This window comes from Tympanuchus pallidicinctus, unplaced genomic scaffold, assembly GCF_026119805.1.
Source record: "Tympanuchus pallidicinctus isolate F22 unplaced genomic scaffold, pur_lepc_1.0 scaffold31, whole genome shotgun sequence".
Lineage (NCBI taxonomy): Eukaryota > Metazoa > Chordata > Aves > Galliformes > Phasianidae > Tympanuchus > Tympanuchus pallidicinctus.
The window spans coordinates 2,619,000-2,641,796 of NW_026294749.1; the positions used below are offsets into that span (position 1 = coordinate 2,619,000).

Genomic DNA, 22,797 nt, shown 5'->3' on the forward strand with positions numbered 1-22,797 from the left:
TGATTTCCATCCCTATTCCTTGGGGCGCTCTGAACTGCCCTTTGGGAGGCCAGCTCCTCAGTGTGCACTTGGGAGCCATATGAAATTCTGTTTTATACAGTTTTGAAACCAGGTTCTAGACCGCAGCTGGAAATTTAAGAAGTTAGGTTTCCTCACCATCCAAAGACATAAGCGATGAGGTCAATATGAACACATCCTGAAAACTACAGAGAGGGAAGAACATTGCAAACTTGATTAGCTCAAAAATTGTGTAATGAGTGAATGAAGGGTGCCTCCAGAGAACTAATTCATGCTCGTGCCTTTGTAATCTGATAGAACAAACACTCCCCCCGCCCGCCCCCAAGTCCCTTCTTCCTTATTCCTTGCACAAAATGAATCGTGCTTGCCTGAATGACTGCATGTTTGATAATTGCGAAGCAGAGTGCAAGAAAGGATTTCTTTGACAACAAATATACTCAGTGCTCCATCCATGGAATATGCTCTTCAATCTGTGCACTAAAAATGACTCTGTTTTGACTTATTCAGGATGCTTCTCTCTGATTCTTTCACAAGTGTCAAGATACTTAGCTTTGTTACTTAGCTTTGTGAAGTTCCCGTAAATTATTTGTTTTTCTTTAATCCAGTGATTAACTAAGAACCTAGTGAATTGATGAGTACCTTTTCTGAATTGGCCAAAGAAGCTCAAGTATAAATCCTTTTTTCCATAGCGGCATTAATTAAACTGAGCAGTGAATCCATCTTTTCCTATGTTTCTTTACCTTCGCTGAGCTTCAGATTTTGTTAGAACTTCTGCCTCATTCCTCTCGAGTTTTTGCTCCCAGATCAAATCCATCCTCTGCATAGGGAGCAATCTTACTGGGGGGAAAAAATACAACATCTAATTAATCTAGAGATATGTAATGAAACTGTATCACTGTGCATTCAGTAATAACACTGGCACAGGGAGCCCCAACTTCAGTGCTAGAATTTACAGCTTTCTTCCTGAATGAGCACAGAGCGTGTGTATGTACATGTGTGAACTTCAGAGACCATGCATAGCTACCTATGTGGATGCTAAAGCTATGTGAAAGGTCCCACTAATAATACAAAGCCAGGAAATTCAGAATTGGGCTAACTTTCTGTCCTGGTTTCACCCCATTGTGCTTAAGTATTGTAAGCATCTCAGAACAGCAGGTGATCTGACTGCCTCTTCTGTTCCTAGAGGAAGTCTAAACTAACTTAAATGGGAAATATCACAAAAACAGGATAACAATGAATTTTGAGAAACTACAAAGGAAGAAGTGTTCTTAAAATACTGATATTAAAACAGTAGTGAACGTGAAAAGTTGAGCTGTGCGGAATGGACATTTTGTTTAGATGTTCTTTTTTGCCATTTAATTACTTTCCAAATGTTTTGTACAGTTCATTTCTGCTTTGCTTCAGAGTTTCGTGTGAAAGTGTTGGTAGTAATTGGACATACTTATGGTAGAATGTGTAAGTTTGGATTCTTCTTTGTAAACTTAACAAATCTGACTTCAGTGAGACTGCAGCAATTCATCTTAGTAGAAAACGGGCTGTCTGTATATGTAGCTGCATATTTATCTTTATTTAATTCAGGTATTAATTACACTAAACAAACATCATTCCCACTTGGAAAGAATGCAAGTATGGGATTCAGTTTCAGTGACAATGTCAGAAAAAGAGAATGTTCATTGAAATGCATGTGTGTTTTATACAACTGCTATAATTTTACTGGATTCCTGTGTTCAAGGGATTTTTTTTCTCAGTAAATACAGTGTCTATTTATTCACCACACTGCCTTTTTCACTTTAAAATGAAAATGAGCTTCATTCCCGGCATTTGTCCCAGAGGGGGTTTGCTTGCAACCAGCAGCTTTTATGCAACCTCCTGTGGGAGAGCTGCCCCCCTGCCTAGCCACGTTTTCAGAGCAGGGTTGGGTGTGGAAGCACCCTTGCTTAACTCCATGGTCCCCCGAGAGTGATTGTGGCCTGCTCTGACATAAGGACGTAACTTTTTATGGCACGTTAAGGCAACTGGCAGCAGCTACAGCTAGGTGAAATAATGTTTTTATTGGCTCTCTGAATACAGGAGGTCAACACAGCTTGGCCAAACATGCCCAAGTTTTTCGGGAACAGAAGGGCCGTGCTGTCTTTGTTGGCTTTCACTCTTCCCGAAATCTCATCAACTTGTCTCTGCACTTCCTTTTCACTCTCACCCTGTTAAGTTTGCAGGTTTTCTTTAAGGTTTTGGGTGTTCTTTCTGCATAATTACTTTGAAGTGCATTTCAAGGAGATTTGTTGTTAAAATACTTCTTTTGAAGATTGTCATTTTGGTTTTATCCAAGACCATGACTTCTCGTGTTGTTCTGCTCTGTTCTCAGCACCCTACTTGTTCCTGTGTAGAAACAGAGCTGAGGAAATTGAGACAGCTGGGGCAGATAGAGTGAGCAGAAAGCACCGAGAGCCTTTCTGGTATTGCTAGTAGCGCATGAGATTGACTGCACATTGCCTATCACATCTTGAAGAGTATTTTGGATTCATGTGCCAGAGCCATCTGTTCACTTGTTTAGTCTGTTTTGATACTGAAAGCTTATCTGTAGTTGGAGCAACAACTCATCCTCATAATGGCAATGGCAGACAATCAGTTGATTTATAGAGGGAGTTCTTGGGATCATCAGCAATGTGAGAGATGTACTTCTATAGCACCCAAGCTGAGAATCCAATTACTCATAACACAGAAGATAGAAGGAAATGTAGTGCCTTGCATTTTATGTGCCCTGTTCTAGTACTAGAAAAAACTGTGCTTCCTGTATTTGCAGAAGCCGAGATGTCTCTTTCTCCTCCTCTCCAGCTCTCCCTAGTCCCTTGTTACTCCTTAGTGAACTCTTTGCCTATAGATCCTTCCAACTCTCCAGTGATAAGAGTTCAAGCATTTCAGGGCCCTGTCTTGGCTGCTCCAGGACTCCTGGAGCAAAGGGTGGTTTATGACAATTGAGATGCATTTACTAAATAATGTACTAAGGGCTTCCCATGGGGTGCCTTGAAGATTAGCACTGTCACAAAGCTGTTCAGAAGATAGCTCTTAAGAAAGAAAGAAAGGTTGAACAATTGAGCTCAAAAAGGAAGTACATGGATTTAGGAACACCTTGATTTTATGTAAGAAAGAAGATACATAAGTACTGACTCAGAAAAGTTGTATGCCACTGTGACTGGTTTTAAGGCTAGCTCTTATTACAGTCTCTTTTGTCTTTAGTAGAAGTGCATGAAAGATGAAATTAAATGAAATGACACATTTTACACTCGAAAATTTGCACATTAAAAATTGGCACTAATGAGGTTGTATAGAAGGACACAGAAGACCTGTGCAAAGTCTTGATCATACAGTGACCTACCACAAACTAATGTCCTCGCCACCTGGAGAGACTGAGGGACCAACCAGGCGTAGTCCCTTGAAGGTCAGAAGGTCTGAGAAACTCTATTAGTCAGTCATGTGTCACCAGGTAAGATGAAAAGCCTTGCTCGCTTGTTCTCAAGGGAGTGCTAGAGTGAAGGCTGAATGTCTCAGCTTGAGCCATCAAACAGCTCTTTTCTTGATGTGCTACTAGTTGCTGGGACACAGACGTCCAAACTTCTCTAGTTATTTAACAAGCTGAGTTAGAACCAGCTTTTGTGCTCATTGCCTTAGACTGCATGATATTTCTACTTTGTACAAATGCAAGATTTTTCTTTTGATTGCAACCGTTTCTTGCTATTGCAGCCCTAGATCAGCAAAGCATATGCTTAACTCCAATTGTTTACGCATACCTAAACAATATAAAGAAGCTGTGCTGATGGGCAGGCGCATTTGTGCTAACCCACAGCTCATGCATGCAAGAACTCATCTAACTGCAGCATCTTATATTAGTGCTTTAATTCAAAAATATCTCATGCACAATTTAAAAAAGACATCTTAAGTGAGTGTTGAACAAATCAGAGTGGCTAAATACTTTTGCTTTTGTTTCAAAAAACAGGGTATAGGAACTGTGTTTAAGAAATCAAAGGGAATAGTTTGGAGCAAAAGGTTAAGTTTTCTGTAAGCGAAACGCTGCTCTGTTTATGTAAGTGCCATTAAGAGCATAAACTTGGGAACAGGAATAACACTTTTACATATTGTTTTCAGTATTAATGTTTGGTTTTTCCTTTATAAGAATCTTTGATGCCTCACCTTTTCCTGTTCAGTGTACAGTTCCTGAAGGGAAAATATTTTAATTTAAGAAAAATTATATAGAGGAAATATACTAAAATAACAGTTCTGTGTCCAGCTATTATTGCAGGTTTGTCGGCATGTCCTTTTAACAAGACCGTCAGATAGATCCAGTGTGTGTATTTAGTCCTGAATAAGATCATTTTTAATGTGAAATCTAATAGCAGCAGTCTATCAGTCTTACCAGACTGACTGTTAATTAAATGTTTGTGGGTTTGTTGTTATTGGTTTTTTTGCAGCGACATTAGAGAACTGCTGCTGTATATTCATTGAAATCATCCTGTCATTGTTCTGTACAGAGGTGGAAATGTGTATCTATTTGTATGCAAAACAGTTGTGAGAGATTTTAAAGCTGTGCTGACAAATCCCAGTGTGGATGGTTAGCTGCACTAAATCACTGAGGAATGTAGATTGCTGTGGTGAGACCTAGTGGCAAACAGCACTTCAGATTCCTAGTTTTCATGGCCACTGGTACATCTGTTGCCCCATTTCCATGCCTCTCTGTTACAGTGCTGCTAGTTGTCCCTTCAGGTAGGCTTCTTGCTATCCTTCTTCCCCCCAGGAAAAAGGAAGTCGTCTTTCTACATTCCCTCCCCATTTCTGTACTTTGTCATTCCTCACAAAGTGTCTCCCACTCTCACTTTCCCCTCCAATTAGGAAAACTGTTGATTTCAGTTGCCTCTGTGCCAAGTTCACATGAACTGCTGTTGCGCTCATCAATCCAAATGTTTTCAGTATGCTCTTGTGTTGGAAGAACAGAGTGTACGCCATGCCATTATTTTGTCACCCTCCTGCTGCTGATTCATCTTACCTGTGCATGTTTACCTATCTGCTTCAATCTTCTATAAGCATGCTAAAAAAAAAAAAAAAAAAAAAAGTGCACTTGCCATTGTGAAAGGGCTTCTAGTTGAAAAAGGACAGTGCAAATGGGAAATAGGGCCAAACAGATTTTTTTTCCTAAATGAGCATACCTTGCTTTTGGCATTGGAATGTTAAAATTGTCTATCGAAATGTTATTAAAGTGGAATGTCTTTGTTATATAATTGAATGAGTACCATTTTATTGAAGTAATGGAATACCGAATTGGAATCCTTTGATAAGGAGGAAGAATTTTCTCTCGTGTTACCGTACTGTTGCTTTCAATTTGCGATCTGTTAATTTTATTGTTACGTGATTAATTCCAGGGGGACAGATAAAAAATACCTTGTAGAAAGAGGCCTATTGATAATTAAATTATAAGTAAATATAAGATAAGTAAATTATTCTTACCTATTCAGAGATCCACATGTTTATTGGAAGATAGTTAGCATTACATAAACTGAAAATGTGTCAGATACTCTACTCTTTATATATGTATTATAAATATAAGCAACCTACTATTATAAGATATTACTACAGTTTTAAGGGATGGAGAAGGAGATTAGAGACATTATGATGAAGCATATTTCCAGCTATGCTATATAGGATTAAAGTGTAAGGATTAAAGTACTGTATCTCACGTTTCAGGAAATAAAATGACTTATTACTCAGGTCAGGAAGATGTTTCCCATGCAGTACATGACTTTACTATGAGTTACTTATGAATCATTTTGCCCTCATTTCACATATATTTCGTTTTGCAGAAATCTGATTGTGGACTTTTTGGCAAGCTCATCCCAACGTAGCCATATTCAAGTGTGAAATTAGTAGGATAGTATGCAGATCTGGAAAGGAAAAAATCACCATTAGAATTGATGTTTCCTTTGTTTCCAAACAGGGATGTTTCTAATTTGTGTATTTTTTATTATGAGAAGAACAACTTGCTATTGTAAAATGAGAGATGATTAACAATTCAAAGGCTTTTGTTTGTGTCTAACATGTATTAAGCAGCTGCTTTATCAGTTGTTTCAATTAAGATACAGTTGAAAATTCCATTTAAATCTCTCAAACTGGAAGCTTCAAAGATCTGTAACTTGATTTTTTGTCTGGCTTACATTAACATAACTCCACTGACTTTGGAGTTTTTGTGCTGATTTTCATCAGTATAAGCTAATGGAGACTCTGCATTTCTTTCCCCAGAAAAAGTGGGAAAACTTCTAATAGAATGGAAATTATGAGCAGCATGGATTTTCAGGCAATCAAGTTATTTTAATTATCTCATTAAATGTATCATTTACAACATATATGCTAAAAGATATATGCTCCCCTGGGTTAGAAGCACTGGGTACACAATGTTTGAACATGTTGGACTTCCACTAGAATTTATGACAGAACTGTAGAATCTGAGAGGGGTGAAAAATCCCCCTTTTCTTGTGCCAGCATTTTTGAAGACAGAAAACTTTTTGTCATATTTCATGCAAAACAGAAAAAGTTGTTATGGAAACTCAAATAGAACAGTACTGCATCTCAGCTGATTAAAGTTGCTGTTGAACAATATTAGATTGTCTGTTATCTGTGATGTGAATTAAGATGGATATTTCTTCAGTGAGATATAACTAGTTTTATACAGGGACAGCAGTCTTTCTAAGACCATTATTCACCATGTGTTGACTTTCATCTGTGGCTTTGAGAGATTGGAAAATAGTGGTTGTGGAAAAACAAACAAAAACAGTTTCTACAACAGAAGCTCATCACACTGCTTCGTCTGTTTCGTTACTTGCTATAAACCCATGAATCTTGATAAAAACACCAATTTGCTGATAATGCAGGAAGGGCTGATGAAAACAGTGGGGTGCACTGTTTTTTTCTCTCAGGGTATCCAACTTTGAAACTGTAGGTATATTGAGAGTGTACAACCTAAAGCATTGGTTTTATGTGTTTTTCCAGTTTTTGAAACCATGTCTTTGCCAGGTGTATGCAGCATCCTTCTCAGAGGGATGAGCTGCCCTGAACCAGGTGGCCAAGCAGGCAACAGGCCTGGATCGCAGAGCTCAAGCTATTGGTTTGTACTTCCTATTGCAATATTGTTCCTGTAATCATTTTCTGTCTGGGTATGTGTTGTACAGATCAGGTCTTCCTAATGAGGATTCCTTGTTTAGAATGGTGACTAAGGTAAACAGAGTTATAAATCAGACCTTATGGTTTCTGTTGGAATGCTGATGATCTCAGAGGGAGGGCTTGGGTTTTCAAAACAAATCTGAACTAATGCCCAGGGCTGAAAGTGCTGTTAAAATCATGAAAATTCAGGTTTAAGGCCTTTTTTTAAAATGTAAGCTCTTGAAAGGCAGTCCTCAACCAAGGAACTGCTGAAATGTGAGGACTTGCCAAAGAAACTCTTGCCGTGTCTGTCCAGACCTCTGCTGTTGACACTATAGTATTTCCAGCACTGTTGGTAGTAACATGAAGGCACATCATTTGGCCCATAGTGGTTTGGAAGTGTTGTCTGCCTAGATAACTAGAATCATAGAATCATAGAATCGCAAGGTTGGAAACGACCTGCAAGATCATCTAGTCCAACCACCCTCCCATTCCTATTAGTACCACAAACACTAAACCATATCTCGTAGCTCCTCATCCAGGCACCTCTTGAACACAGCCAGGGACAGCGACTCCACCACCTCCCTGGGCAGCCATTGCAGTGCCTGACCACCCTCTGAGAGAAAAAGTTTCTCCGAATGTCCAACCTAAACCTCCTCTGGTATAACTTCTGGTCGTTTTTGCCTGGGAGAAGAGGCCAGACCCTTTTACATCACAGCCTCCCTTCAGGAAGTTGTAGAGTGCAGTGATGTCTCCCCTGAGCCTCCTCTTCTCCAGACTGAACAATCCCAGCTCCCTCAGCCGCTCCTCATAACACTTGTGCTCCAGGATAACTAGGATATATATAGTATATCCTATAGTATATATAGGATATAACTAGGATAAATATAGTATATCCTATAACTAGGATAGGTACACAAGACAGTCAGTGCATGCATAGCCCTTCTGATGGAGTAAGAATGACTCTTGGTCTTTAGGACAGTGTAGGATAGTGAGCTCCCTGAACACCACCACCCTCACATATTATGAATAAGTGAGTAAGTCAAAACGCATCGTGCATTTAATAGAGATTCATCACTCCACATTCATTCCACTAGGTGTGAGCAAGAGGTATGTTTTCCAAAGCCTGTCAGAGCTGAAGAAGCAGTACAAAGCTAGGAGACAAATGTAGGACTCTGACCTCTCTCTCTTCCCTACCAGCCAAAGCTGGTTTTCATGCAATATGGTGATGCTGGTAGCATGAAGAATGTAGGCCTTACACAGCTGCAATAGCTAATGGCCTTGTAGCTGATGTACCCTCTAGACCTGATGAAATTCAACCTTAAGGATGGAGTGTTTGACATAGCAGCAGCTCTGCTGATACTCTTACCTGTACTAGCTTTCCATTCTGTGGAGGAAAACGTTTGTGTAGTTTCAGTATTAAAATTAAATCTTCAATATCTCCTGAGGAAGAGAGATGTTAATACAAAGATTTGTCTTCAGTTATATAAAGATAACTGTAGAAATCCACATAGATCTTTCAATAGAATCATTCTCAAACCATTCCCATCTTGCCAAAGGAAGACTTTATAGCCTGATTGCAAACCCCTAGGAGAGGGTTTTTTGGTGGAAATGCTAACACAGCCTTAACTGTTTTGTATGACTCCAGTGGACGTCGGCTAAATTTCTAGTTATGACATGCATTTAATGGCATGTGATCAAACATGAAATGTAATAGGATATTTTAAGATACTGTGTTTGAAGAGAATCGGTATTTAAACTTAGTTTATGAACCATATCATTTAAATGCTCTTGGAATGTGCCATTCAGTCCTTGGTTACATAAGAAAAGTTCTGATCACGTTTTACGAAATGAACAGTAGAATAATTTTCTTCTACAACTTCAGTGCTGAAGCATTTCCAAGAACCATTACTAGAGTCTTGGTGGTAAGTAAAGGTTTTCATTCATCACTCTGGTGCTCTTTAATTTGTGCATTTGGAGGTGTATTCTGACTTTTCTTTTAAGATCTTTAAAGACAGTTTCTCTCCAGTTATTTGTGACTGCTTTGTGCCAGATGAATCTTTTTCCCTTTGCAATATTTTTCACACTTTCCTACGCTTCAAGTTAAGTTGATTGTATCATCCTCACACACACTCGTTAGCTGTTATGCTTCTTTTTTGTACTAAGAAAGTATAAAAAATGGAAACTGATGTTCATTATTTGTGGAGGTTGACAGTGAAACTCGCTCTAATGCAGATGATGATTAGAACTCTCACTGCTTTTACTGCAAATGGGAATGAAGTGTTGAAAGCTGCTGGTTTGCTTGTTAATCAGTTGCAGCCTGGAACATAAGACCGTGTACTTCACCCATTGAAAAATCTCTCTTCCAATTGTTATTCACAGAATAATAATAAAAACTGAAATTATGTCATTGCAGAAGGTTAAGAATTTCAGAGCTCTCCTGAATATGTTTATGTGATAGATTGAATCTGTGCTATATAAATTAGTTATAATCTGTATAAAGATGACTCTGATAACTTAAAATAAAATAAAATAAAATCATTGGAGAAGTGCCAGTCAGGCTAACCGGAGAGATTCTCTCACCCAGAATTCCACTCCCGCCGCAAGCCTGTTGAACCAGGAACTGAGGAAACGCACTTTGCTTTCAGAAATTGAAATAGCAGAATTGTAGTGCTGGTCCTGTGGTTTGCATTGGTTTGTCTTTGGCATAATTGTGTTTCTCCTGCTGAGAAGAATGGCCTAGGCTTTTATCTTGCCAATTTGGCCAATTTTTGAGAAACGTTGATTTAATAAAGACTCCCAAGTATGTTTTTATTAGTGAACTTTTGCAAATCACTCTTATTTTGTAAAATTTCTTTTTATATAAGTGCTTTTTATTTTTTTTTTTTTCAAGGAATGTGGAAATTATATTATTTTAATCCTTCAAAAAACAAGCACAAAACTGTGATATATTCTAAGTATCTGATGACAGTGATTGAATTGACAGTCTTGACAACTGACAAAATTAAAATTCTGTATTAACCCTATGATAAGCTCTGAATTATTTACCTGTGTCGTTTAATATTGTGCTTAAAAGTGCACTTTTTTTTTTATTTGTTTGACAGTGAAGTGATACAAAAGGAACTGTAATGCTCTAGACATGAAAGCAACAATTCTCATTATGTAGTAATTATGCAGCAACCTAACAGTAGTTTGACAATAAATAGAAAATATTCAGATGAACATTTCAGATGTTCTATAATGGAAAAAATACCATACGTGCCTTAAATGTACAAGCTGCACTACTTTGTGCTTTTAAAATTTGTTACGAGCATTTTACAAGTTTCACTAACTTTCCTGCTCTCCAGTTGGATGTGGTATCATCTGTCATCACTCAATCATATTTTTTTAGCTATTAAAAAGGCATGTAATTTTAATTTTTGTGGCCCATTAGTATTCAGATGCCATTGGCCTTGTTTAGCCTATATTCATCATCTACATTTAAGTTTCTCTGCTTTTCAGGAAACTGCTGACTGCATTCTAGAACAGCAGTCATAATCTAAAAATGAGGATACAAATTTAATTAAAAGCAAGTATTTTTTAAAACAAATCAGTTTCAGTCGTGAGCATAAATGGGCACATTTTTCCGATGAAATATAGCGAACAAAATACTGAAGTCTGATAAAATATTATGTAAGCCTTCAGTTGAAAAAGGTGAAATCACAGTTTTATAATGTCAATGAAAATAGGAAGAGAGAATCCCAAATCATTAGAAATACAGAGTATGTTTAACCTTCACTGTTTTTTAATATGCTTTTTGAAAAAATTAATAAGCTAATATGTTTAGATGCCTTTAAAAGATAAAACGGAAGAAATTAAATGGCAACAAAAAAACCCAAGGGTGGCCTAAGATGTCTGTCTTCTTTATGTAACCTTTTGCATTTTGTGTTTAAGTACTGACATTCCAGATGATTTTCTTTGGCTTTATGCCTGGACTGAACACTGAGGCAGCAAATTAGGAATGCTTAGAAGTCCCACAAAGAAAGATGTTTGCTGTGAAAGTGAAGCTAATGTGACACTTGCACTGGAAGCTTCTCAGCCTGCTCAAACAATAAATGATGGCATGGGACTAGGTGGTATGGGAGGAATGAATGAAGAATGAAGGAGAATGAAATGAGCAGAGCTGCTAGGTGTTTCTTGTAGCCAATCTGCCACTGTGACTATGTGATGCTGATGCTCCCTTTTATTTCTATTCCAGGAGCTAATTTTGTTACTCGAAAAATCAGCCGATCAGTGGCAAAGATTCACCTCGGACAGATGGATTCTTTCAGCCTGGGCAATCTGGATGCTAAGAGAGACTGGGGCCATGCCAGGGACTACGTTGAGGTAAGCTGTGGGCCAGATGCCTTGTTCTGAATCATCTTTGTGGGGAGGATAACTCTTATTGCTGTAACTTCACTTCGTGAGCCACAGAGGACTTACAGGATTTTTTTTGCCTATGAAGACTTGCTAACTTTGTGTTGTTCTTGATTTCAGACTGGGGAGTTTAGTAGCATAAGTCTACCCCAGGCATGACCTGAACAGAAAAATAAATCTTTGGGTTTACATTCCTTTACTGAATTCCATGGGGGAAGGGACCAACAATAACCTGGTTCTATTTTGGAGCATTTCTTCTACTGTTTTCACAATTTGTATGACCAATATTAAGACTACAGCAATATGCAAACTGACCTGAAGTCACAGATTGGATGGATTGGTGGAGGGGGTTGGTGGCCTTTATTATATATAATGTGGGAAGAATGATGTTGATATTAATGATCAAAAGCGATATTAATGATCAAAATGATCTGGTTATACCTAAAAAAGAAGCATCGCAACGTAGTTGTGATCTCAGTTCTGCCATGTATGCCTGCATCCAGCCTTTTAAGTGTTTTCGTAGTCAGGAGTTGTTTCTAATTTTATTCTGTGCATCTACTTAAGCAGACAAACAAACAATACCCCTGTATTGTATGACAGGGAGACATGAATGACCGTGTAGGAAATATTGTTTTTTTCCCCAGGAGGCTTTTGTCTCCATTTTGGTGCTTAAAGATTTCCTGTGGTCATTGGTCTATTTCTGTCTTTTAATAATGCCTTGCTGGGAAACCGGATCTGGCTTCACCATTCATTGATGTAGCTTAAAAAAAATGACAACAGTTTTGTTTTTCTGTTTTACAAAGTATGAAGTATTTCAGTAGGACAAAAAGAAAACCTGATCTGGGGTTTTATTGTAATTTGGGCTTTGAAAGATAAAGTAAATGTTGAGCTCCCAAATCTTGTTTGCGGTCAAAAAAACCCAACAACAACAAAACAAGGAAATGAAATGATGGTGCCACAATATACACTTTTGCTCTGGGTGATATAAAAAAAGTAAACATGAAAGGAGTTGTGCTAAGTAAGCTAAAAGGAGATTTTTGGCAGCTGGCTATGAAGTTGCCTTTTGATTCTGCGCTGCATTTATATGTAAGATGGTACATATCGTGCCACGTGTACTAAGAGAATGACAAATATCCTCATTCTGCCTCCATGCAAATTGCTTTATATTTGTGACTTCAACATTAGTTGAAGTAGTAATCTAGTAAACCATCCCAATCATCTTTCTATTGATAAAGCTATAACAAAGTGTTCACAAAAACATTTACCAAGGCTCAGCTGAAAGGAAGAAACGGATGAGCGAAATAAAATGATCAGTTGCAATTATGTCAATATGATTTACTAAATGCATAAGATATTCCATAAATAATTTGGCTGTCTCACTTAAAGGCAGCTTGCACCAAATCATAAACTGTGGGATGAATTCTGATGTCTTCTTTTATATGGGAAATTTGGAATAAGTCTCCTGTGCATAATGGGTCAGGCCCTTGTCCTGTTTCCAAAACTTCAAAAACAAAAAGAAAATGAGAGCAAGTCTATCCAGAAACATGGCTTTGGCCTCCAGAAGGAACGCAGTTGTCTGAGGTCTACAACACGAACACATGTTTGTTGTGTAAGTAGCATTCCAGACCTTTCAGTTAACATGTTTTGGGCCTGTCCCAAAATCTTTTGGAAGAATTCCTCACTAAAATATAGTTCATCTTGAGCATTTCTCTTCCCAGAGATGCCCCTTCGGATAATGGGAGAGCTATTATCAATTCTCTAATTCCCCAAATATCATGGAAATGTGATTACAGACAGCCTTCTAATGGCTAAAAGACAGTAACTTTAAACTGGAAATAAACAATTATTTGAGGCTTTAATGGGCTGGAAAGTAGGGCTTAGAGATTTAACGTTGTTCAAATAAATACATAGTATGTTAGCAAGCATAATCGTATTTACAAGCATTTGGGGAGCTTCCTTAAGCATATGGCTGAACACATAGGGATATATCTTATCCTCTCCATATGTACTTTTAAATCCCATTCATATTAATACAAGTAACATATGTGCATATAGACTAGACCATGTACAGTCCTTCCTTTCTCATTATTTCCTTAGTAGGGATAATAATAAAACCATAAATACATTCCTTTTTGTTGTTTTATAAAACATTATGGGTCAATTCCTGATCCCATGAAAGTTGATGACCAAACTCTCATTGACGTTGTGGAGAGATTGTATCCTGTATGTATTGGAGAGGAGAAAGTCTGGTGGTTACAAAGCACCACCAGGAGTTGAGTCATAAACATTGGTTTATATTAGGAGAGAAGAGTTGGAATATGTGTTTGATTAGGTTTATGAGCTGGGACTGCTATATTCAGCAACTGAGAGTGAGGTACAGTGGCACTGTGTTGCTGAATAAAAATAGGGAAGTGTAACTCAGAAGAAAGGTTTCAATCAGCATTTGAGAAGAGGGAAATAGAACTGAGTAGACAGCGAACGTTTTGGAGTGATTATTAGTTTTGTCCTAACGTTCTGTTAGTAAATGTTAACATTTCTGAAGATATTACTACAGTCTCTTACTTCCTCTTTCTCCACTTCTACTTAACTGTGATCCAGCACAGGTCTCAAGGGATGGATCAGTGGATCAAGCACAGATGATCAATGCCACTGATTTGGAAGAGGAAAAACAATGTATCAGCACTAACGATCTATGAATCTTCTGAGTGCTATTTTGTTTTGTGAGAGTGATTCCTACCTTTTCTTTGTTGCAGAAAGTTCTAGTAAACCATCTGCTAGGTATTTTCAAATACTAGTATAACAACAAGCCTTAAGTCTGACTCATTTTTGTGCCTTTGGTAACACACGAGGCATACGCTTTTCCTCAGACATTCTCCCAGGGGTCTTCTTTCAAATAGGTACAGATTCTTACAAGTGTTTAACTTGGATCATTTAAAAAAATGTACATTGATCTGTTGCTGGTTGTTTTTTGTTTTATTTCCTACATGCTAAATAGTCCTTAAGGTACGTATGCAACGGAAGCGTTGTTGCTGGAGAAGCTACAGAAACATTTCTTTCTGAGGTTGTAAGGGGTTATCCAACAAATAGGACACAGTCTCATTAGAAGGTCGTTCTGGGAAAAGAGCACATTCATTTTCATTAGAATAAGGCTTTTCTTTCCCCTTCAGTCTCTTCCTTATCACTTACTAAGGTTGCCTTCTGCCATTGCGTTGCCCACAACTTTGTTGTCCAGAGAGCAGAAATATGATGAAGATAACTGCTTCCCTGGTGCAGTTTTAGTTGTGTCTGCTCCAAACAAATTATTAATATATTGAACCAATATATGCTCATTAATTATTTTGGAATGTCATCGATGTAGCGCTGATGAATGCTATAGAAAAGCCTATCAGTATGCATTTTACAGAAGTATTTAAAAAAAAAAAAAAATAGTCGAAGGTAACAACTTTTATAGCCTTCAAGCATTGATCCAGATAAAAAATACTTCTTTTCAATAGAAATCGGGCAGTGTTTCAAGCAGCAATTACAGAGGATTCACGATTGGCCGCCGTTCAGTTAATTATAGGTCTATTCTAATGCTCTAAATTAAGTATAGTCTTAAATTCATTCTGAAATCAGGGAACACTTGATATTCTAAATATATGGCAATCAGCTTTCATTAGTTTATATTAACTAACCTTTAAATTAATTTATATTAAGTAACTAATTGCAATTAATAGTAATCAATTAACATTAACTAACCTTTCCAACTTTTTTATAGTTTTTACTTGTACTTCTGTTTGTGATTAAAATGCACAAGAGAATGCACAGTCATTTTTAATTCTTGGGCCATTTTGTGCATGTTTAAATTGAGACTGTAAAATCTAGTCGTATGAACTGTGGTGTCTTCTGTGTTCAAATCTCCAGTTGGCATCACCCAGTTGCTTTTTCACAGTTCTTTCATTCACTTCTAATAGGTAGAAGCTGACCTTCGGCACAGCTGTTATCATTATCTGTTATGGGGAATCCCTTATATGTTTGTTGGTGCACTCAGAGATAAAAATTCATGCACAAAAGTAAAGTAAAATTTTCAGTAGTTCTTTCTGGCAAGGGAAAATGATTCATCAAAGTAGACTGCTGGCCAAGGTAATTTTAGTTCTGTTTTGTTGTTTTCTTGGCATGTTAAGGATGTGTCATTTTTTGAAATACATGTCACCTTGGACTGTTGAAACTGGCAGTCCTATTTGATATGCCCAGCAGAATACTTGCAACAGTCTTGCTCTGTTTTGGGTTGTTGGTCTCATGAAAGGAAAGTCAGTTATGTCTGTGTTCATAAGTACCCCATACCTCATGTGCTTGTGAGATTGGCTCATGAGTTGAAAGGCATGCTTTTGAATTCAGATATTTTACCCCTTTGTTATGGACCAAAAGGAAAAATATTTTTTTCTTCTTACTACTTAGCTTTTATAGTAACAGATAATCACTTCTAACAAAAGTGAAGAGATAATATTAAACCTGCTGTGTTTTTCATTGCTGGACTTCTTTGTTTGTGAATGTGAGGGGTAAATAAAGATTCATGTTATCAGAGTTATTTTATGTATTTCAAAATGAGCACACTTTATTTCCATCAACTTGTTTGAACTGGGATAATTAATAGCTCTTTTAATTGAAATCAATCTTAAAATGATATCCAGTCTGCTCTGATTGATGTGACGATCCACTGCACTGATAATCTTATCACCTCCATCTAGGTGAAGTAATGGTGAGATCACTCATAAAATTCTTCACAAGTACTTGCTGAAGCACCATCTTTTCTAGAGGCATAGGTATCAGAAGCAATGACTATTCCACCTTGTTGTTTGTTTTTTTTTAACAACTCAATAGGCCTCGGGGCTTAGTTATGAACTTGACTGGTAGACTGAAGACTTGAAGCATTTTTTTCCAAGGCTCTTGCTGAGTGGTACCAAATGAACTATTGCGAATGATAAGCACATAGTGAAGCTATCCTCAGTGTATGTTTCTTCTCCATTGCCTCATGCAAATAGAGAGTTGATATTTAAATTATGACTTTTCAGTTAGAGCATGATTCAATACTAGCAAAATGTAGGTATATTTCTCAAATATCTCCTTTCAGATTTTCCTAATATATGATGGTAAAAGTTTTGCTTTTTAATGCCAAATAGAAGCATACATCTCGGCAACTCAGGATGCACAACAAACGAGCTTACAATACCTTTCTTCTAGCACATGTAGTTTAGATTCTACGTCTTGACTTGGATGTAGTTGTAATTCCTAGTGGAGTAACACTCTATCATCTTAATTTCAATTGTGTAGGGGATGTCTGCTCTAAAGAGAAACCAAAGCAAAACAAGTCCTCTATGGGTTTTGGTTATCAGCTTCCTGAGCTATTGATGTCTATAAAATAATGCTATTATTAATTCTGCTGTATAAGAGAAAATTCAAACGTGCCATGCACATAAGCATGCATGCTCACAGCCCATATGCATATGTATGTGTGCAGGTGTGTGTAAATGTGTGAACGCATGTGTGTTTCTCCAAATGGATGATTTTCTATTTCCAACTATGTATTTTGTAGAAATATTTCTATCCATGTATTTCAGGGTTTCTCTTCAGGTTTGATATGATTGCTAGAACTTTAGAACCATTTTCCCCTTTTTACTTTCCTGAAGCGATTTTTTTTGTGAGGGCAGTATAACTGTAAAAAGACTTTTTTCTTATTTACATGAATTTTCCTCTAGCTTTCTTTTTCACCACTTTTATGTTTGACCTATTAGTGTTTTTAGGCTTTGCAAAGCCTAAAATGTGCTCTCTTCAGCAAAACCATCTGGTTTTGTTTCCTGTGCCTCCACAATGATATGTGTATTATTATCAAGGCCACCCCTGTGGTTTTCTAAGTGGTCTTGTTTGAGTGGTGGTCTTACAATTCAATTGGAGTGATTGAAAGGTTAGACTAAGGCTTCTTTCAAGTATAAGGTTTCCATAAATTATGTATTGTTGTCAAATTTTTGAGGCTGGCCTGTTATGCCATTGTTAGCTTGAGTGCAACATCTCCTTAAATAACAAACTAAAGTAGTCCTCCTGACAAGTTCCTCTTTTGTGGCACGCTGTTCTTGTAGACAAACAAATTAAGGCATTTTTCAGAGTAACTTTAAATTCATGCTGTGTTACTATGGTTTGAATTTTCCACCATGGCTGGCAACCTTTTCAAAAAATGGGGTGTTCCACTTTCTGGACAGTCTCATAGTGGTTTTCATTTGGGGCGAATGCAGCTGAGACTGTGGGGAAGAGGTGAATACCACAATGGAGTTGGGATTACCCAGGCCAGGGAGCAAGGACACCACGCAGACGTCTCAGCATGCTGCTGCACCTCGAGGGAAACCACTGTCCCACTGCTGGGTGGAGCGAGCCCACTGGGAAATCAGTCTGCACAAGGTTCAACAGGAAAGCTCTCACAAAAGCTCTCTTGAGTATATGTAAATCATGAGCATTTGTGGTTGGTTTGTGTTTTTTTGTTTGTTTGTTTGTTTGTTTTTACAGAAACTTTCTTGTCTACACTAATTTTATGAATTCAGCATGTTTGGGGCAAATTTTACAGCAGTGTTCACATAAACATCCCTACTCCTCCTCATACAAAGTTTTAAATTCTCATTTGTAAAGCAAGGAAATCCTGAATTCATGGAGAAATAAATTATTGTGGTTTATGGGTTTATGGGAGAGTTCATACAAATGAAGCTGACTCACTTCAATTGAGATCTCTCCATTCTTTCTTTCCTCTTTCTCCTGTTATGGATGGGGAAAAAAGTCAAAAATAAAAAAGTAAGAAGGTGTGTCTACCTTTGAGCTTAAGTATTTTTAATTCAATCAGGTGGTATTTGGCAACATTTTAAAGAACTGAAAGCAGCATCTTTTATTGGGAAATGCTTGGCAACACCAAGAGCAGGTACTGCTACCAGCCCCACCTTTATAATCCAGGTAGTTTATTAACTAATCTGTGATTTTCAGATTTATTTGAATGTTAATGCACAATGCATCACGTTGAGAAAGCTATGTAGCATAGTTGGTTTTAATTTTAATAGGGGGGAAAAATCCCTTAAAACAGATCGTTTAAACATAATGAGGACATTTTTAAAACCCTATAATGGTTGAATTTACCCTGGAAGTCCAAAATAGTTAATGGCATTGTTATGTCTGTGTGGTAACATCCTCACTCCGCTGTAATTGCTTTCATTTGAAATGTAGCCAGTAAAAAAATTGTGGGCACTGAATTCCCAGAACCAAAGATTGCAGCTCTCCAAAAATTTCAAGTCATTCAGCTGAAAGAAATATTTCAGACAATAACTTAAAATGTCAGGGCTCACTTTTATTGTGCTCTAACTGTTAATATTCTATATATTATTAAAAACATTGGTTATCAGCAGAGTGATTATGCTTTCCGTATCTGAGTATGGAAAAGAAACAGGATTTTTTGTTGTTGGTTGAGTGGGAAACATTCCCCAAACCCACAGGGTGCTCTTAATATGCCACTTTTAGTTTTAGCAGAAATACTTGAATTTTTGCTGTAGGTGTTTTCGGTTGAAGTCTTGACCTTACAACCAGCATTAATGGTCCAAAGATAGAGCAGCTGAACTTTCCTGTCAGCCTTCTATGGCTGACATTAGTCTTCCCATGGGGAAGGCTGACTTGGTTACCAGGTTAGGCATGCGAGGAAAGCTTAGTACTGTCGAGTACATGACTCCTCTCTCTTCCTCTGAAAACCCAAGTGATTTCTACAACAGAAACAATTGTTTGTTTCCTCAGGAGTATGAAGAATGATGCATTTACAAAAGTAGAAGAGCAGCCTTAGCGTTTTCTTCTTCCTTGTCCCCAGTCAGTAAAGCAGTGTAACTGGGATTTGCCTGCAGCCCTGGAAGAGGAGAATTAACTGAACAGTGTTTCCCTGAAATTATCCAGGGCCTGCAGCTTATGAGAGAGCTGTGCAAAGCAGCTGGGACATCCCTCAAATGCTCTCAGCTCCTTCCTGCACTCGGATGCTCAGTGGTGCTGCAAAGCCCAGCAGCTGCCTTCACCAGCAGGGTAGCTCCTGCAGCCAGAGAGCTCAGTGGCAGTTTCATTGCTTTGAGCAAAATCTGAATGTTTTACTTTAAAAAACCAAGGTTGGTGGGCTAGATATCTGTTTTCAACATCTTCTGTTGTACAGTAGGATTAAAGGATTACTGGTAGTGGATTTGAGGAAGCAAATTTAGGAGAGAGCTCAATCCTCTTCTGCTGATAGGAAACGTTACCTGTCTGCGGGGAAAAATTGTAACGGCTGGTGGGATTTTTGGTTGGTTTTGTTTTGCCTGGCTTACTTTCTCTGGTTTAATACTACAAGTAGGTCAGGGTAAATTCAATCATTTGAAACCTCAAAGAACTGTGACTTCCAACTAGGAACTTCTGCTCTGAGCGTTGATGGAGGCTGCTGTGTCCCTAGAAGGGCTGGAATCATTCAACCAACTTCTTGTTGCACTGATGTTACTTACAGTTCTATAAAATGAACTGACACCATTATGGAAGATATGTTTGCTCTCAAAGTTTGCTTATAATAGCAAGTGTTGTACTTTTTAGATGCTGATATTTCAAGGTACTTCAAGTTGTGTTGTTATTTCTTGATCTACAAATGAGTTCAATTTTTTTTTAGTCTCAAGACGTTTTCTTTTTCCATGCATATTCTGGTCAGATTTCTTTAAGACATGACAAATTGCATCAGAAGGCCATTATCTCTTAATTCTACCTTAACCTCTAACAGGTGAGATGTTACTGTACACTGTAACTCTTCATCAAGATGACCCTTATGCTATATATAACACCAGGCATACATGTTGCTTTTGACATTATGAAGAGTTGTTCCAAATCATACAATCGTGCTGTACTGTGCCTTATTTTACAAGAAAAAGCAATGCTTTGTGCTGCTAATGCTATGTTTTCTCTCCATGTGATACAGGCATACTTTCTCTCTCACCATTAATTTATTCTGCTGCTCTTATTTCCTTACTTTTCCTTATCTGGTGGCAAATTCTTTTTTTCTCTGAGGTGTTTTAAATTCAAGGAACATAAGGTTTTTAATATATCATACTCATTTTAAAGGGTAAATAATTGACACAGAAAAAATATGTGAGTTCCTTTTTTTTTATTGCTAATATTATTATTGACATCCTAGGTAGATGTATATTAAAACTTCTACCAATTGAAAACTGTTCGTTTCCCTGACGAGTTGGTCTCAGTTTGTTGGAAAGTGGCACAAGGCATAAGAGAGGATGACCATTGCATGACAGATGTGTGTGCATATATGGCAGATTTCTCTTCCAACATGGAAAAGTGCTGGGTTGAGTGCTGAGTACCGTGCCTGGTAGCACTGTAGACCTCTGGTTGCTGGCAAGCTGCTTAGAGTAGTCAGGCTTTAATGTGGACCACAGCTGGGGAATTACCCCTGCTCCTTTCTAGGTACATCCCATATACTTGTTTTTGATGTTTTATTTTGGCCTGTGGTACCTTGTAAAGCTTTCCAGTGACTTCTGTGCTACAACGATGGTGTACACCACTGGAACATGGCCTTCTGAATCAGTCATGCTGGTAGCAGAAATCTCTGATTTGCAAGGACGAGTCTGCTACAAGCAGGGCCCAGCAGTATGCTGTTCCTGGGATGAGAGCTTGGAACATGAAGGAGCTTGCCTTCTGAGACACTTTCCCACACTAACTGCAGTATCTGTTGCCTGATCTCCAGATTATTTCTGTCTTTCTGAAGCAATTCAGGAGCAGGCGAGTATCAATTAAAAACCATCGTTGCTTGAAGGCTTGTGCAAGTTCATATGGTCCAAGCATGCTTAATGACAGACTTCATGTAATGTGTAGAATTCTAGTGGAGTTTTACAAAAGTAGTTATTAAAGCATTTTCAAAAGCAGTCTATTTGATCCAGAAGACAGCAGGAAAGGGTGAGAGCACATGCTTCAAGTTTGCCATCAGGGACCCACAGTCACCAGGAGTAAACTTCCATAAGGACTGCAGAGCTGTGTCCCCTCCTTACCCTCCTGGCAAACCTGAAGACCAAGCATGCTGCAAGCCAACAGCAGAAACTGGTCTGGAGTGAAAGCTTGTGCTAACAATATGATTATTGACTTCAGTGGGACTGACTTCATCCATTGCATCGAACATTTATACACAGGGAGGAGGAGGTTGGCAGACGAGAAAAGAGGCTCTGTGCCCACACACATTTACGCAGTACACCTGTGATAGGGACAGCCACAATTTGGCTCTAAAAGTGACCTCAAGCAACATTAAAATTCCATTTAACGTGTTACCAATGTAAACAGGAAGCGCAATAAAGCGTTTTCACCTGGCCCACTCTGTGCCAGTTTTCAGCCTCAAGTATGACAGAATGATGAAATTGGTGCACAACTGCCCACTCTTTGTAATTAAGCAAATTACACTTTCCTCAAAGAAGGCTTTTTTGTTGCTGATTTCCATAAGGTCACATCTAGAGAAGGGCAACGTAAAACCAACAGGCACATGTGTAAAAGTGTAGCTGGCTGAAGATCAAGTTTGAGTAAAAAGTCCACCCAAAATTAAGTTACATTAATCATCATTGTTACCACATTCACTTTTGGAATGATTATTTTTTTTAAAAAGTGTTAAATAGTAATAGAATTGTGCACATGTCATTTGCCTTTAAAATACACTATACAGTGAAAAAAAAAGCCTCAGTTACTTGGTTTTATTTATTCATAAGAGGTTTCTAAACAAATTGTGTAATGAAATTGCATACTGATGATAGGCATTTAGTTACACTGATTTGTAGCAGTCGGATCATTTAAATACAATGTGTGATAAATATTTCAAGTTAGGGGAAAAAATCCAAATTCTGAAAGCACTATTTTAAGAAGGGCTTGAATAGTTGTTTATGCTCTTTAGTTGCTTGTAAAACAGTTGACTCCTGCACGAGTTGATAGTTTTATTAGTAGTATCTTGAAGTGATCCTTTTTGCCTAGATATGGGTTTTCACTGGGGTACTGGTTCGTATAAAGTCTTTTTCACAGAAATAGTCCACTAACATGTCACTGCAAATTTTGGCTGTGTTAGTATTAGAAAGTCCTGCTGGAGTTTACACTGTTATTACACTTTCTTGGAGGGAAAAATAACACAAACTTTTCTATTTCGCAAAGGGAGATAAAAAC

At 37.9% G+C, this 22,797-nt stretch overlaps 1 protein-coding gene across 1 annotated transcript in view; it reads left to right on the forward strand.

Moving 5' to 3' along the window:
- The window catches only part of GMDS (GDP-mannose 4,6-dehydratase), a 389,872-nt gene that overhangs the window by 158,324 nt on the left and 208,751 nt on the right, over nt 1-22,797 (forward strand). Inside the window, exon 7 of the mRNA XM_052697565.1 lies at nt 11,435-11,562. Coding sequence (XP_052553525.1) covers nt 11,435-11,562 — 128 coding nt within the window. The remainder of the gene's footprint in view (nt 1-11,434; nt 11,563-22,797) is intronic.